The following is a 12,754-nucleotide window of genomic DNA, read 5'->3' on the forward strand; positions in this document are numbered from 1 at the left end:
GCTCTGGGGGATAATGACCAGCTCCTTGAGATGCACCCTCCAAGGTGAATACACACTTGCCATTAATTCAGACCATCCATCCATACCGTAGCCTGCCTGCAGGTTTGATCATGGTTCCCCCAGCCACTTTCACAACATGTAACAGACATGCCCTTCATCTTATGGATATGAATTTTCTTTCTTTACAAAAAACGACACTTGAATGACATTCTTAATTTGAGCTGGAGTTTTGCAGAGATCCAAAGAATATAATGATGTCAGTTTCTGGGTCTCCTTTTATTTTACACCCCTGAGTAAGAAGGTTGACGAATGCCCAGCCTGATTTATGACATTGATGCAGGGTACCATCGATTCTGACAATGGTGTGTCATGTGTGTGTCTGTGGGGGAAAACTTTTAAAAAACGGAGGTAAAATATTAGCATAGTCTGACATTTCCCCCGCTTCTCCTCTGTCTGCATATAACCCTCAGCAAAGGTCAGCATCCCTGCTTTCTCTCCCCCCTCCCACCGTGCCCCCACACTCCATCGCTCCCTGACTGAAGGCACACCAGCCTGAACAGTGGCTGATCCAGGAACATCTGGCCAGGTGCTTCTACACAATGAGAAACACACATTTTGTTGCTTTGGCCCCCAGGGGCCTTTTCATCTATCTTGTTTGGTAAAAGAATAATGCACAAACTGGGTGAATGGAAATCAAAATACAGATCTGCCAATAAATCACACCACCAAGGAACTTCCTTTTTTGAAAAAAAAAAAAAATAGATTGTGGTGCTGATTCCAAGCTCGACAAGGAGGAAATACGAGTGCGTGACTCTCTACCTGCCTTCACCATCTCGGTGCGTAGGCCAAGCGGCTGTTTCTCACCACCAACACCGTCAAAATCTAGAGGAAACGTCAAAGGGTTCTATTCTGTCACGTCCTCTGTTCTGTACAGAATTATAGTCAGTGTGCGAAGGCATACCGTACGAAGATGGTGAAATAGTACAGCTGTCACTACAGGGTTCCTTGTGAAATCCCAGGCCGCTACCATTGGTACCTTGGAAGCAGGGGCTGCTGGGTTTGTATGTATAGACGCATGACTGACATGTAATTATTTTATAGTTCAATGCACACAGTGGAGCCCTTACTACATTCCAAAGATCTCTGCTGGATGGTAGAAAAGCAAAGATGATTAAGACAGAGGTCCCCGAGGGCTCATAGATCTGGTGTATAAGGAAATAAATGACATTCTGTGTGGCAAATAAATGGCAACAATAACATCAAAGTATAAGACACAGTGGGGAGACAGGAGGCTCTGCAGGAGGCTGCGGAGTGCCGGGCTCTTTCGGCGCCCACCCTGCAGCCCTCTGCTTGGGAAGCATCCTTCCAGCACCAGGTCCTGAGAAGCGGGCGGGGCTGGGAACACATCACTTACTGCAAGCAGTGCCTTTCTAAGTGATCTTACTGTTGTAACGGAGGGATTCTTCACACAACTGATACATGTTATTTCAAGTTCTGTCCATCTAAAACAAAAGTTGGGACACGGAGAGGAGTCTTTCTGAATAGTTATGATGAAGCTTGGAGCGCTGCCAAGCCAAGAATCTAAGACTCCTAGTTCCTGGATGCTTGAATTTATCTGGGGGGTAATGAGGAAGTTGGCCTTGGAACCCAGAAATCCTCATTCTCAGATGTCTAGTCAGCCCACAGGATGTACCCTGGGGCACCCATATTCCTGAATGCAAAGCCACAACTAAACTACGTCAAATCTACTAAAATATTCCACTGGGAATTCTCTTGCAGTGAAACTCGCTGTTTGGCAGAAGACACCTGGAATTGCCATGAGGTACCAAAGCAGGGCTTGACTCTCACACGATGCTCTGTGAACCCCTGCCTAGGAGACAATGGAGAGGGCGGACTTCAACCAGCTGCAGGACCTGGGGCAAGTTACTGAACTTCTTAACTCTGTGTCCTCAGCTTAACCACAGAAACAGTGATGTCCACTCCAAAGGCTGATTCTGAGTCGAGGTAATGAATTGAGCGACATGGAATAAACATTGCTACGTTTCAGTCATGCATAAGGATTGAGATAAACATGGCATGTCTGTCATCTCTCTGGAGCAGGGATGAGAGGCACCGGCATGGACCGCCAAGCTGCAGATGGTCCTCTGGGGGACTAGAGAGTGCTGAGCGCTGTCAGCCTGCGGATGTCCCCTCTCGGGGGCCCCGTCTTGCAGGCGACTTCACAGAGGCAGGTGCCCAGCTCACTGACACTGCAGCAACTCTCTGCTTTTACGCGCTTATCGCCAGACCCTGTGTCTAAGGAGTTTAACAAACACAGTCTAAATAGGGCCTACCCATCCTTGTACGCAGGGATTGTCACTGTGTCTGGAGAGGGCATGGCCATGCCCCAAGAGCACCCACAAAAACTGCTGGGATGGCGACAATACCACCTTTCCTGGGCTCAGTGCTCTGTAATTTAAATACATGGGTACAGACTTCGCATTTGACCTCTCACCACCAAAGGGGAGAGAATGGGCTCAGAGGAAGATGAACTAACTATCCAGGGTCCTGTGGCCAGAAAGTGGCCATCTGGGACTTGGACCACTGTCCCTCTCTCACATGCACAGCCCAGTCCTACCCCCACCTCCCAGAGGCCGCGATCGCCACGTGCACACAGGCTGGCCCTAACGGGGTAGGAAGAAGGCTTAATTCGCACCCAACTATCTGGGAAGCAGGCGCTCCTCCTGCGAGAGAAGGTCCCAGTGCCTGCTCTCCTCCAGGCCTGGCACTGACCATGGAGCACACCTTTAAGAGCACTGCCAACCCCGGCACGTGTGTGACTGTGGTTGTGACCGCGCATGCTGCGTGCCTGCCTGTCCTCCCCTCTCTCTGAGATGACGCTCACGCTTCCTTGTTTTTCATGCCATCGCTGGCTCTTGCATTCTGTCCTCCGCCCTCGCCTACCTGCTGTCCTGACTCCTCTCTTATGAATCTGAGGACCCCGCAGTCTCTTCCTGGAACCCATTGTCTCCCTGACAAAGCAAAAACAAGGACAGGAGGGGACGGTGGCAAGAGGCAGAGGCTCCAGCCAGAAGTGACAGCTCCCAGCTTCCCCGTTGACTGGCCTGGGACCCCAGAGAAGGCGTGCGGCCCCCAGCTCAACCACGTCTTCTACACCCTCCTGTTCTTCTCACATGAATGTGCAGGTCTGCGAGGCACAGCGTGCTCTGCCAAGGAAAGACCTGTACCCTCTGCAACAGCGGTCGCCAACCTTACGGACCTCACGGACCACCCGTGGTCCATGGACCACCGGTTGGCGACCCCTGCTCTGGAAGGTTTAGAATATTCTAAGGACAGTGGTGTGAGAGGAGGGCGAGTCCACACTCTGGAGCTGGAATGCTTAGATTCAAATCCCAGCTCGGCCACAAAACTGTGCAGACCCGGGCAGGCCGCTAAACCTCTCAGTGTCTCAGTGTTCTCATTTCGATGATGAGAAAAATGACCCCTAACTCGTAGAATCTGAGGAAGATTAAATCCATTAATACATAAAAAGTGCTTAGAATACTGCTTATCACACAGTAGTGCCCAAGGCGTGGAAGCTAAGATAATAGTATCATCTTATTCATGACATGGATTGTTATTCATGTCACATTCATGGATTGTTGCTCACGACACACGTATGGCCAAAATACGTACAGCGTCAGAAGTGACAGAGAGGTAAATTTTTTAAATGACAGCCAGCTCAGCCTTCATCGGCTCGTGGAGGTTTCCGAGCACCTGCCCTGTTCCAGGCAGCGTCCCGGGCCCTAAAGACGCCGGGGGGGAACCAGAGAAATGAGTTCCCTGCTTTCACCGGGCCTGCCTGCCGGTCTAGTGGGAATAAGGACAACAGGAAGATGAGATTGTGATAAGTGGCTGTGAATGAGGCACGTGAACGAGAGGCACCAGGGCCTCCCTGGATTAGGAAGGCAGCAGCGGCTTCTCCAGCAAACCCTCCGAAGACACATTCATCCAGGCCAAGAGATGACAGCCGCAGCTGCGAAGGGGAGTCCTGGCTCCCGGCAAACCAGGCAGGAAGCCACGAGGGCGGGGGTGGGGGGGACCACTTCAACGTGAGGAATCAGAACCCACAAACTTGCATTTGGACCGGTCTCCATACTCTACAGAAATAGAGCAGATGAAGGGAACTATATTTTTAAAAGAAAAATCTAATTTAGATCAACATTTATAAAATACACCTCTTTTAGAAGGAACTCGGGGAGGAATTTCTATCAGCTCTTAGCATCTCAGAAAGCTGTATTTATCCTTGGCAATTACATTCTTAAGGAAGTTTTTTATAGATACTATGAGACGTGCAAATGACTGGCTCCCTCTTTTGTGGCCTACAAGGAGCTCGAAACTGAGTTTTCAACAGCACCCGCAGGTGGGCCATTTTCCCTGAAATAACTTTATTCTTGGCTCTTTATTTTTTTCTCTTCTACGCGTACATTTCCTTTGATTTGTCTCCTTTACTTATCGTAGCACAGGTGTGCATGTAAAATAAATGCCCCAATTCCTCTTTTGAACAAGTTAGATTATAGTAAGTTTACAGCTCTAGGTAACCTAGCACCCATTTCAAAATATACATTTTCTATACCTGCCTATGTAACCCACATTTCATGTGCATTGGGTATGTGTGTTTTTTTTAAGTTTCAATTCACCTTATCCTACACCCCCATCTCTCCCACCCACCCGGTCCTACTGCTTCTTTTAAAGGGGCAAACGTCTTCCACAGCACATGCCCGACTGTAACGGGTCCACAGCTTCCTCACTCCTTGGCCTACCACCTGTAGCTGGTGTCTTTCTGCCTTTCTTCACTTTCACCTCATCCCCATCCCATCCCCACGCTGCTCAGTGCCCCAGCCTCATTTCCCTAAAACATCGATTGACCAAATCAGCCCTCGGGCAGTTAAAAATCTTCAGCGGCTCCTCCTGCTCACGGGGATCAGTGGAAACGCCCTTCCCTGACACACCTCCTTCTCCATCACATAATTCTCCCCCTGAGCTCTGCCACCTGGACAGGTCCTCTCTGTCCCCACCTCCGTGCACTTACTGGTGCCCCCACCTGACATGACCTCTCTCCCTTCCCCACCCAGCTCAGACCCCTGCACAGATGCCTGCTCTCCCCCGAAGCCCTTCCAAGGAGGCCCACCTTCCACTACAAGAGTGCTGGCTGACCCTCGTCGGATGGGTTACTCCATCTCACCCTGCACAACTGTGCAATTTGACTGAAGCTATCTTTGTGTCATTTCATTTTGTGCGCCTTCTACAACCTGTTTGCCCACTGAAACTGTAATCCTCTTGGTGGACAGGACTTCCGTTCGTTTCTGTGTCTCCCGTGATGCCCTATGGAGTACCATATACAGCTGGCACTCCACAGACCATTGATGGGTTATGTCTATTTCCCTTCAAAACATACAATATAAAGCAAGGGATAGGCAAATGGTTAATATCCTGAAAAAAATAAAACACTCACGACAATTCACTAAAATGCAAACAGCTAAAAAAACACAGGAAGGGTTTAACTTCACCAGTACTAAAGAATACAAGTTAAAATGATCTAACTTTTCTATCGAATTAGCAAACATTAGGAGAAAAAAATCTCAGTGTTTCATGCTTCTGAGAGTCTAGGGTGATGGGTACTCTCCTAACGGCTGGTGGGAGTGTACTGGTAATCGATACAAATTGAAAACAATTTGACAACAGATACCAAATCTTTCAAATGTTTATATACCTTGATCAACCAATTTGGAGGGCTACAGGCTAGGGCAGTGGTCGGCAAACTCATTAGTCAACAGAGCCAAATATCAACAGTACAACGATCGAAATTTCTTTTGAGAGCCAAATTTTTTATTTATTTATTTTTTTAAGAAGATGGTGGACTAATGTCACAAAGACCATCTTTTTTTTTTATATTTCTTAATATTGATTTCAGAGAGGAAGGGAGAGGGACAGAGAGATAGAAACATCAATGATGAGAAAGAATCATTGATCGGCTGCCTCCTGCACGCCCCCCACTGGGGATCAAACCCATAACCCGGGCATGTGCCCTTGGCCAGAATCGAACCTGGGACCCTTCAGTCCCCAGGCCGACGCTCTATCCACTATGCCAAACCAGCTAGGGCGAGAGCCAAGTTTTTTAAACTTAAACTTCTTCTAACGCCACTTCTTCAAAACAGACTCGCCCAGGCCATGGTATTTTGTGGAAGAGCCACACTCAAGGGGCCAAAGAGCCGCATGTGGCTCGCGAGCCGCTGTTTGCCGACCACTGGGCTAGGGAATTATTCCAAACTTTAGAGAAATCTTTTGGCACCAGATACTCTTCCCAGGGTTATAAGATTGAATCTTTATGTATAACCTAAATGTACAGTAAGGAAAGTATACATCCATTTGGTGGACTGTTGCATAGCCATTAAAAATGGCAGTCAGCAAGTTTTTATTAATTTAGAGGGGATGTTTATATTCTAATGTTAAACAGGAAAAACAGAATACACAATTATGTAAAATGAGAATTCCAACTACAAAAACAAATGCGTGGAAGGAAAGACATCAAAACAGTAAAAGCAGTTTTCCTTGCTTATAGTTTCCCAGATTTTCTGGAAGGATGAGTAACTACCAGGCGGGGAAAAAGATGCTTTGTAAATTAGATTTTTCTTTTGTTTGATACAAGAAACAGTTTCACAAGCACTGTTCATTAAGCTTATGGGACATACGTTTATTTTTCTTGTTGCCCTTTTTTAAAAAAAATTAAGGAACAGAGAGGAAAGAGAGAGCTGAAGAGCGCGAAGGGGAACGTGGGGGCAGCTCTGCCATCCTGATTCATCTCTGCTGCGAGGTGAGCACTGTCATCTTTGTGGAGCCAGGGAACCGGCTCAGAAAGGGTCGGGGCCAAGGTGACCTGCGGGCAGGGCCAGCCTATGGGCTCCCTGCTGCTCCTTTATCATCATGCCGGGGTTAGCACAGACGGGACCCCTAACGAGAGAGAAAGGAAAGGGCAAAAGCAGGCGAGCACAAAATCCTAGCGGTGATTTATACAATAATACAAAAGGCTGGCTTTAGTGGATAGAAGTGTGAATGGTTCCCCGCCCCACACTCTCCTTTCCAGATTTTCTCTAAGGTGATATTAACTTTTTATTTATGAGCAGGAAGAAAAATGCAACTGAATCCACTGAACTGTGAGCAGCAAGAGAGAGAAGACAGGCTCTACTTACCCAGCCCCCTCCTAAGGACACAGGAGTTGGGGGCGGGGTGACTGTTCAGGGAAGGCGAGGAGATTGGAGCATGCGTCTATGTGTACATGGAAGGGGGGAGTGGCTTCATGGGGGGGGGAGTGTGCTGGAGGCAAGGAGGTTGGAGCATGTGTTTTGTGCGTGGGGGTAAGTAGTTGTGTGTAGGGAGTGTGCACAGAGGTGAGGAGGGTGGAGCGTGTGTGTGTGTGTGTGTGTGTGTGTGTGCATGCGCCCACATGTGTGTGGTATGGGGGCGTCCCCTGTGATAAGCAGCAGCAGGACCTATGGAAATTTCTGCGAAGGTGAGCCCTGCACCTCGGGCACTCAGCCCCGCCCGCAGTCTCTGCAGGCCGCCCGCCCGCCAGTCACCGCACACACGCGTGCTCTGTGCAGCGCATTTACAGAGTCAGCCCCTGCCACCTTCCCTCGTCAGCACTCTCGACCACAGAGCAGGGCGCAAGGCATTGCTGGGCTGGTGGCAGCACCTGCTAGGACAGGTGAGGGGGACTGTCAGAGCAGCTTCGTTTCCGTGGGACCCGGCCACACAGACTGTGTTCTGGGGAAAACCTTTCCGATCGCTCTGCGTGGCCGGCAGGGCCGATCCTGGAGGGTGACATTTCTCGGGCAGCTCTGCCCCACCCCAGCGGTGGGTGGGCTGCTCCCAGGCGGGACAAGCATGGCTGCATCCCAGGAGAGGGGCACAGGGCAACTTCTAGGTGTACGATTCCAACACAAAGAAACACAAGTGGGAATCCATGTTTGCACAGGATGTGCCCCCAATCTTCCTCCCCCAGTGCTTCTACTGTTCCAGGTCCCTGGACAATCTGTGTTCATAGGTATAAACAAGACCGTGACGTCCCCAACCCCGCCCCCCGGGGCCTTTGGACAGCCATTTCCAGAAAGGGACTGGGGATTGGAAATGAGTGCGTGCCGAGGTAGCAGCTGGGTGTTTGGTGGCTTGAATGGCCAGCTAGGTCAAGGTGACTGGTGAGTTTAAGGCAGGGTGGGAGGTAACACAAACAGGCATCTTCAGGAGCTGGCAGAGAGGAAGCGAGCCGGGTAAAGGCCCAAGACCAGCCGAAGGGGCCAGGCTCTGGAGCAATCGTCTTGTGAGCGCACACCCTCCTCCGTTGCACGGCCACGGCAGTGCCAGGCTCGGAGCCTCACAACCAACCGCCCCGTTTTCTACTGAGATCGAATTCCAAGAGGGGACGTCACTTGCCTGAGGTCACGTACCCGAGACCTGGCTTTTGGATTGAGATGGGCGGCCCCCAGGTCTAGGATCCTTTCTGTCCCCGATAGCACTGTGTCCTCCAGCAAAGCCACGGGACCCGTATTCCCCCACAGACAGAAGGAAACAGACAGAGAAGACTGAGGGAGACTGAGTTGGGTGGGGGGAGGGCAGCGGTAAAGTGAGGAAGGGTGAAGAGGGGAGACAAAGATCTGTCCAGGATCGCCGAGCAGCTGAGAGGTGGGGACCGGAATTAGGGTACATGAATTCATAACAGATCAAGTCACCAAGGTGGGTAGTCAAGGGTCATCATTACCTAAAGCTCTTAGGTGACTTTTGGCTCTACATGGGGGGGGGGGGGGGGGGAGGGGCTCACTGCTCAACAAGTAAAATCCATGGTGGCATTTTCCTAATGAGACTTTACCCAAGTCATGGGGGGAGGGGGGCGCACTGGTCAGGAAGCCCCAGTTTTCATTTTGCACTATTCCATCTAACGATGTCACCTTGGGCAACTCACTTGGAAAATATGGGAAAATATATATGTCCCATATAAAAGTCATATCGTATGATCTTAAAAGATGGGAAGACAATTACATGAAAAGAATAGCATTTTTAAAGAACAAACTTTCATTTCTTTAACATTATACATTTTAATTTTTCATCACAAAAGACAAGGATTTTAACTAACAGAAGTAACATAAGAACTAAATGTAGGAAGTCTGTGATTCTATGCCTTTCCAATCTCCCCACCCACATCTTTTTCATCAGGCTATTGACTTCTGGGGAAAGAATTATTACAAGTATCACATGGACCCTTTCTTTTCACGAAAGTCAAGGAAATGCTAAAATCCAGGTGGATGCGCCCTCCCCTTGGAGAGTGGGCTCCCCCTCACACCTCCCAGGACAAGGCTTCCACTGAGTGAGACAACAATAACCTCCGAATGGCTTTCCTTTGCTGCAGGCAACTGCCCAGGGCACTTGCTCTATAATCTTTCTATGAATCACTCAGGGGTAAGTGCTGCCCCTACTTGCATCTAGAGGAATACAGACATATCACCAAGGAAAAAGAAAAATCTATGGGCATCAGAACATAGCAGCCAGATAGGTTAGCTTCCCAGTTCACCTTGCTGTCCCATCCAACTCTTCCTGGACTTGCTTCATACAACAGACCAGACTGGGACCCCAAGGCTCAGGTATCAGACTGACTCAGACCGCGGCCCAGTGGAATGAGGCTTCCTAATTCTTACCCATTCTGATGGGCCTTGCCCTAACGCCTTCCCCACTGCAGGCCCCCCTGCAGTCACATGCTTTTGTCAAGTGATCTGCAGCTTCAGGCTGCTCAGTCTGCAGAAAAGAAGACGGGAGAAAACAGAGTCAGAAAGTAGCTCTCTCCTGGGCACCTCACAACGTCCTGGCTTATGAAACACACCTGCCTGGTTACCTTTCCCCAGAGGCACCGCGGCCAGCAGAGGGGCTCTGAGGTCAACCTCGCCTTCCACCCACTGCCCCCTTGGATCCATCCAAGAGAAATAATACTTGCTGATGTCGACCTCGTTCAGAAATGCAGACAGACGTATTACCAACTGGGCAGGGAAGGAGACTGATGAAAAGGCCCTCTCTCTCTCTCTCTCTCTGTCTCTCTCTCTCTCTCTCTCTCTCTCCATAGTGAGGCCCACTGATTGCTGTGTCTTACGTACCAGGCTCTCAGCTTCCTTTGACACCAACAAACTTTGTGACTCACAGTCTGTTTGCAGAGTGAGGCAGCAAGCAGCCTCAGTGATAGGTTAAATTGGGAATGTAAATTGGGAATGCACTCTTCTCCCAAACTCACCCCTCAGGTGTCCCCTGAGCCCCGGCCTGGCAGTGGACGTGGGAGGTGAGAACAATTTCCGTTCTTTTGCTAGCCCTAGAAGAACTGTCAGAATCTGGGTTCTGATGGTCTTACATCCATCTGGATACTCTCTCTCTCTCTCTCTCACACACACACACACACACACACACACACACACACACACACACCACAGCGGTTCGGAGCGTCTGGATGCTCTGTAATGCAGTTGATTTCTAGACTGGTCTGGGTCCCCAGTGCTGCAATGTGGAAACCAAAGTGCTCCCCTTTTTTCACCCACGCTGCCTCCCAAACCGGAGGAATTCCTGGCCAGTGCTGAAGCAGACCACGCATCCTGAGGGTCTGGCTAACTGTTGCACATCAGGGGTGGTGGTGGGAGAAGGGAGAGAGGCCAGGGGACAGCGAGAAGGTGGCTACCCAGAGCTGCGCTGCGCCCTCAGCAACGTCTCCCTCCTCGATCACTGCAGAGGGCCAGTCTGGAAGTTAGGGGACCTGGGTCCCTGGGCCCCTGGGGCAGGCAGAGGCCACATCCATCCAGGAGACGCGAGACGAGACTCCAGGGCCGGCTGACTCCCCAGCCCTCTGCACCGCGGGCGCCGCCTCCCACATCCCCGCAGCCGGACGGAAGGCGGGCAGCGAGCGTCCCCCCGCCCTCCGCAATCCCGACCGGCTTCCGCAGAAAACTCCTCAGCACCACCCGCTTTTGTCAATTCTGCAAACGCTGTCACACATGACCACCTTCACCAAGACTCTAGGGGAGACCCGCTTTCCCAGAGCCCAGCGCTCCGGATCACCCAGCCCCCGACCCCCGACGGACCATCGCCCACCGCCCCATCGCCTGCAACCACCCGCCCCAAGGATCCCGGGGACCCAGGGTCCCCAGCGCGGGCATCTTTGTCCTTTCAGCACAGGCGCGCGCGCACAGAGCGACAGACAGAAAGAGCCGGCCGGGCTCCGAGTCCGCGCCCCGTGGCCTCGCCGGGCCCCCGCGGGAGACAATGGTCCGCGTTTTGCAAGTTTGCGAGCCGAGAGGCAGAGCCCTCCTTACCGTACATCTCCGCGGGGCTGGCGCCTCCCGCGGGGGCCGCGTCGCCGCGTCGCCTGCAGCCAGCCCCCGGCGGCGCCTGCCTTTCATTCACACTCGGCGGCGGTGGCGGAGCCTGCGGGGCCGGCGGGCGGGAGCGGGAGGCGGGGGCCGGACCGGGAGGCCCCGAGCCGGGAGCCGCGCGCCCAGGCTACTTGCAGGCGAAGCGCCGCCGGCCTCTGCTCCGGTTTCTGGGCAGGGCGGTGCCGAGGGGCGGGGCTATGCTAATGAGACGGCCCTCCTCCCCGGCTCGGCCACTGCCCGGCCGCGACCCCCGCCCCGCCCCGCCCCGCCCCGCCGCAGGCAGATTCCCGCCCCCCCCCACCCCCCCGCCGGCCTCGGCCCTGACAGCTTCCCACAAACCCAGATCCCAAGACGCGCCTTATCCCAAACCGGGGTAACTCCCTGCTCCTGTTAAAATGCCCGTGGACCCGAGGATCAGCAGGGGTGTTGGAAGTGGCAGGTGTACCCCTCTCTCAGATGGCTCCTGGATTCGTAAGGTGAGCCAGGGGCGCAAGGAAGACGAACTGGGGAATATCCTTCCACCCTCCCCTGGTTCCCCTAGCCAAGCCCCATTCTCGAATTAAGCCCTCAGCTGCGTCCCTCCAGCCACTCTGACCACGTGATTGCTATCAAACAGCGTCCATCCTGGGCCAGGTACGCAGGAAATGCACTCCATTCCGCCCCCAGGTGCTGCAGGACGTCAGTTTGCTCTTTCTCTCCCAGATGTTGCGTGTTATTCACAAGCTTGGCAGTCAGGGTCCTCTCTACCTGTGCCCAGGGCCCGCTGCTCCATCTTCTGGGACCGTGTTGAGAAACAGACCCAGAGGGCTCAGCACCCACACCCTGAAAACATCTCCTAGGCCAGCTCTGGGCGTTCCCTCGGCTTCTCACCCAGCCTCCTCTACATTTCACACATCCACTTTCAATATTTACTTCTTAGTTTCTCCTCTTGCCCCCCTGGTTGAGGTTTCTGCTAGATATTAGGGAGGGGAGGTGTAATGATTTCCATTCTACAGAAGAGGAAACTGAGGCTGAGAGAGGCTGGTTTGTGTTCTTTTTTCTCGATCCACTGAGCTGTGTGTCTGCAGGCCAGTCATCCACCCTCTCTGGGCCTCAGCTTCCTGCAGGACTGTTGGGAAATTGATATAAAACCCTCATGACAGTACACAGTGGCACTCTCATATTTATTTATTTTTTCCTTCCTCACCCAAGGCAGGGAGAGAGCCCAGAGAGAGGGAATCCAGATTGCTGGATTCTTGGAACAATGCTCTCTCTGTGTACCCCAAGCCCATGTTTTCTGTTTCTCTCTGTCCTCACCATCCCCTCCCACTTCCTTGCTA

The 12,754-nt window shown here is 51.9% G+C and overlaps 1 protein-coding gene across 3 annotated transcripts in view; it reads right to left on the reverse strand.

Moving 5' to 3' along the window:
* EFR3B (EFR3 homolog B) overlaps window positions 1–11,596 on the reverse strand; it is a 71,767-nt gene extending 60,171 nt beyond the window's left edge. For all 3 annotated transcript variants that reach the window (XM_080686940.1, XM_080686939.1, XM_080686938.1), the window contains exon 1: window positions 11,376–11,596. In XM_080686940.1, the coding sequence (XP_080543066.1) occupies window positions 11,376–11,382 (7 nt within the window). In that variant the 5' untranslated portion in view covers window positions 11,383–11,596. The remainder of the gene's footprint in view (window positions 1–11,375) is intronic.
* Window positions 11,597–12,754: the final 1,158 nt, after the last annotated feature.

Source organism: Plecotus auritus, assembly GCF_963455305.1.
Source record: "Plecotus auritus genome assembly, chromosome: 8".
In the NCBI taxonomy this organism is placed as follows: Eukaryota; Metazoa; Chordata; class Mammalia; order Chiroptera; family Vespertilionidae; genus Plecotus; species Plecotus auritus.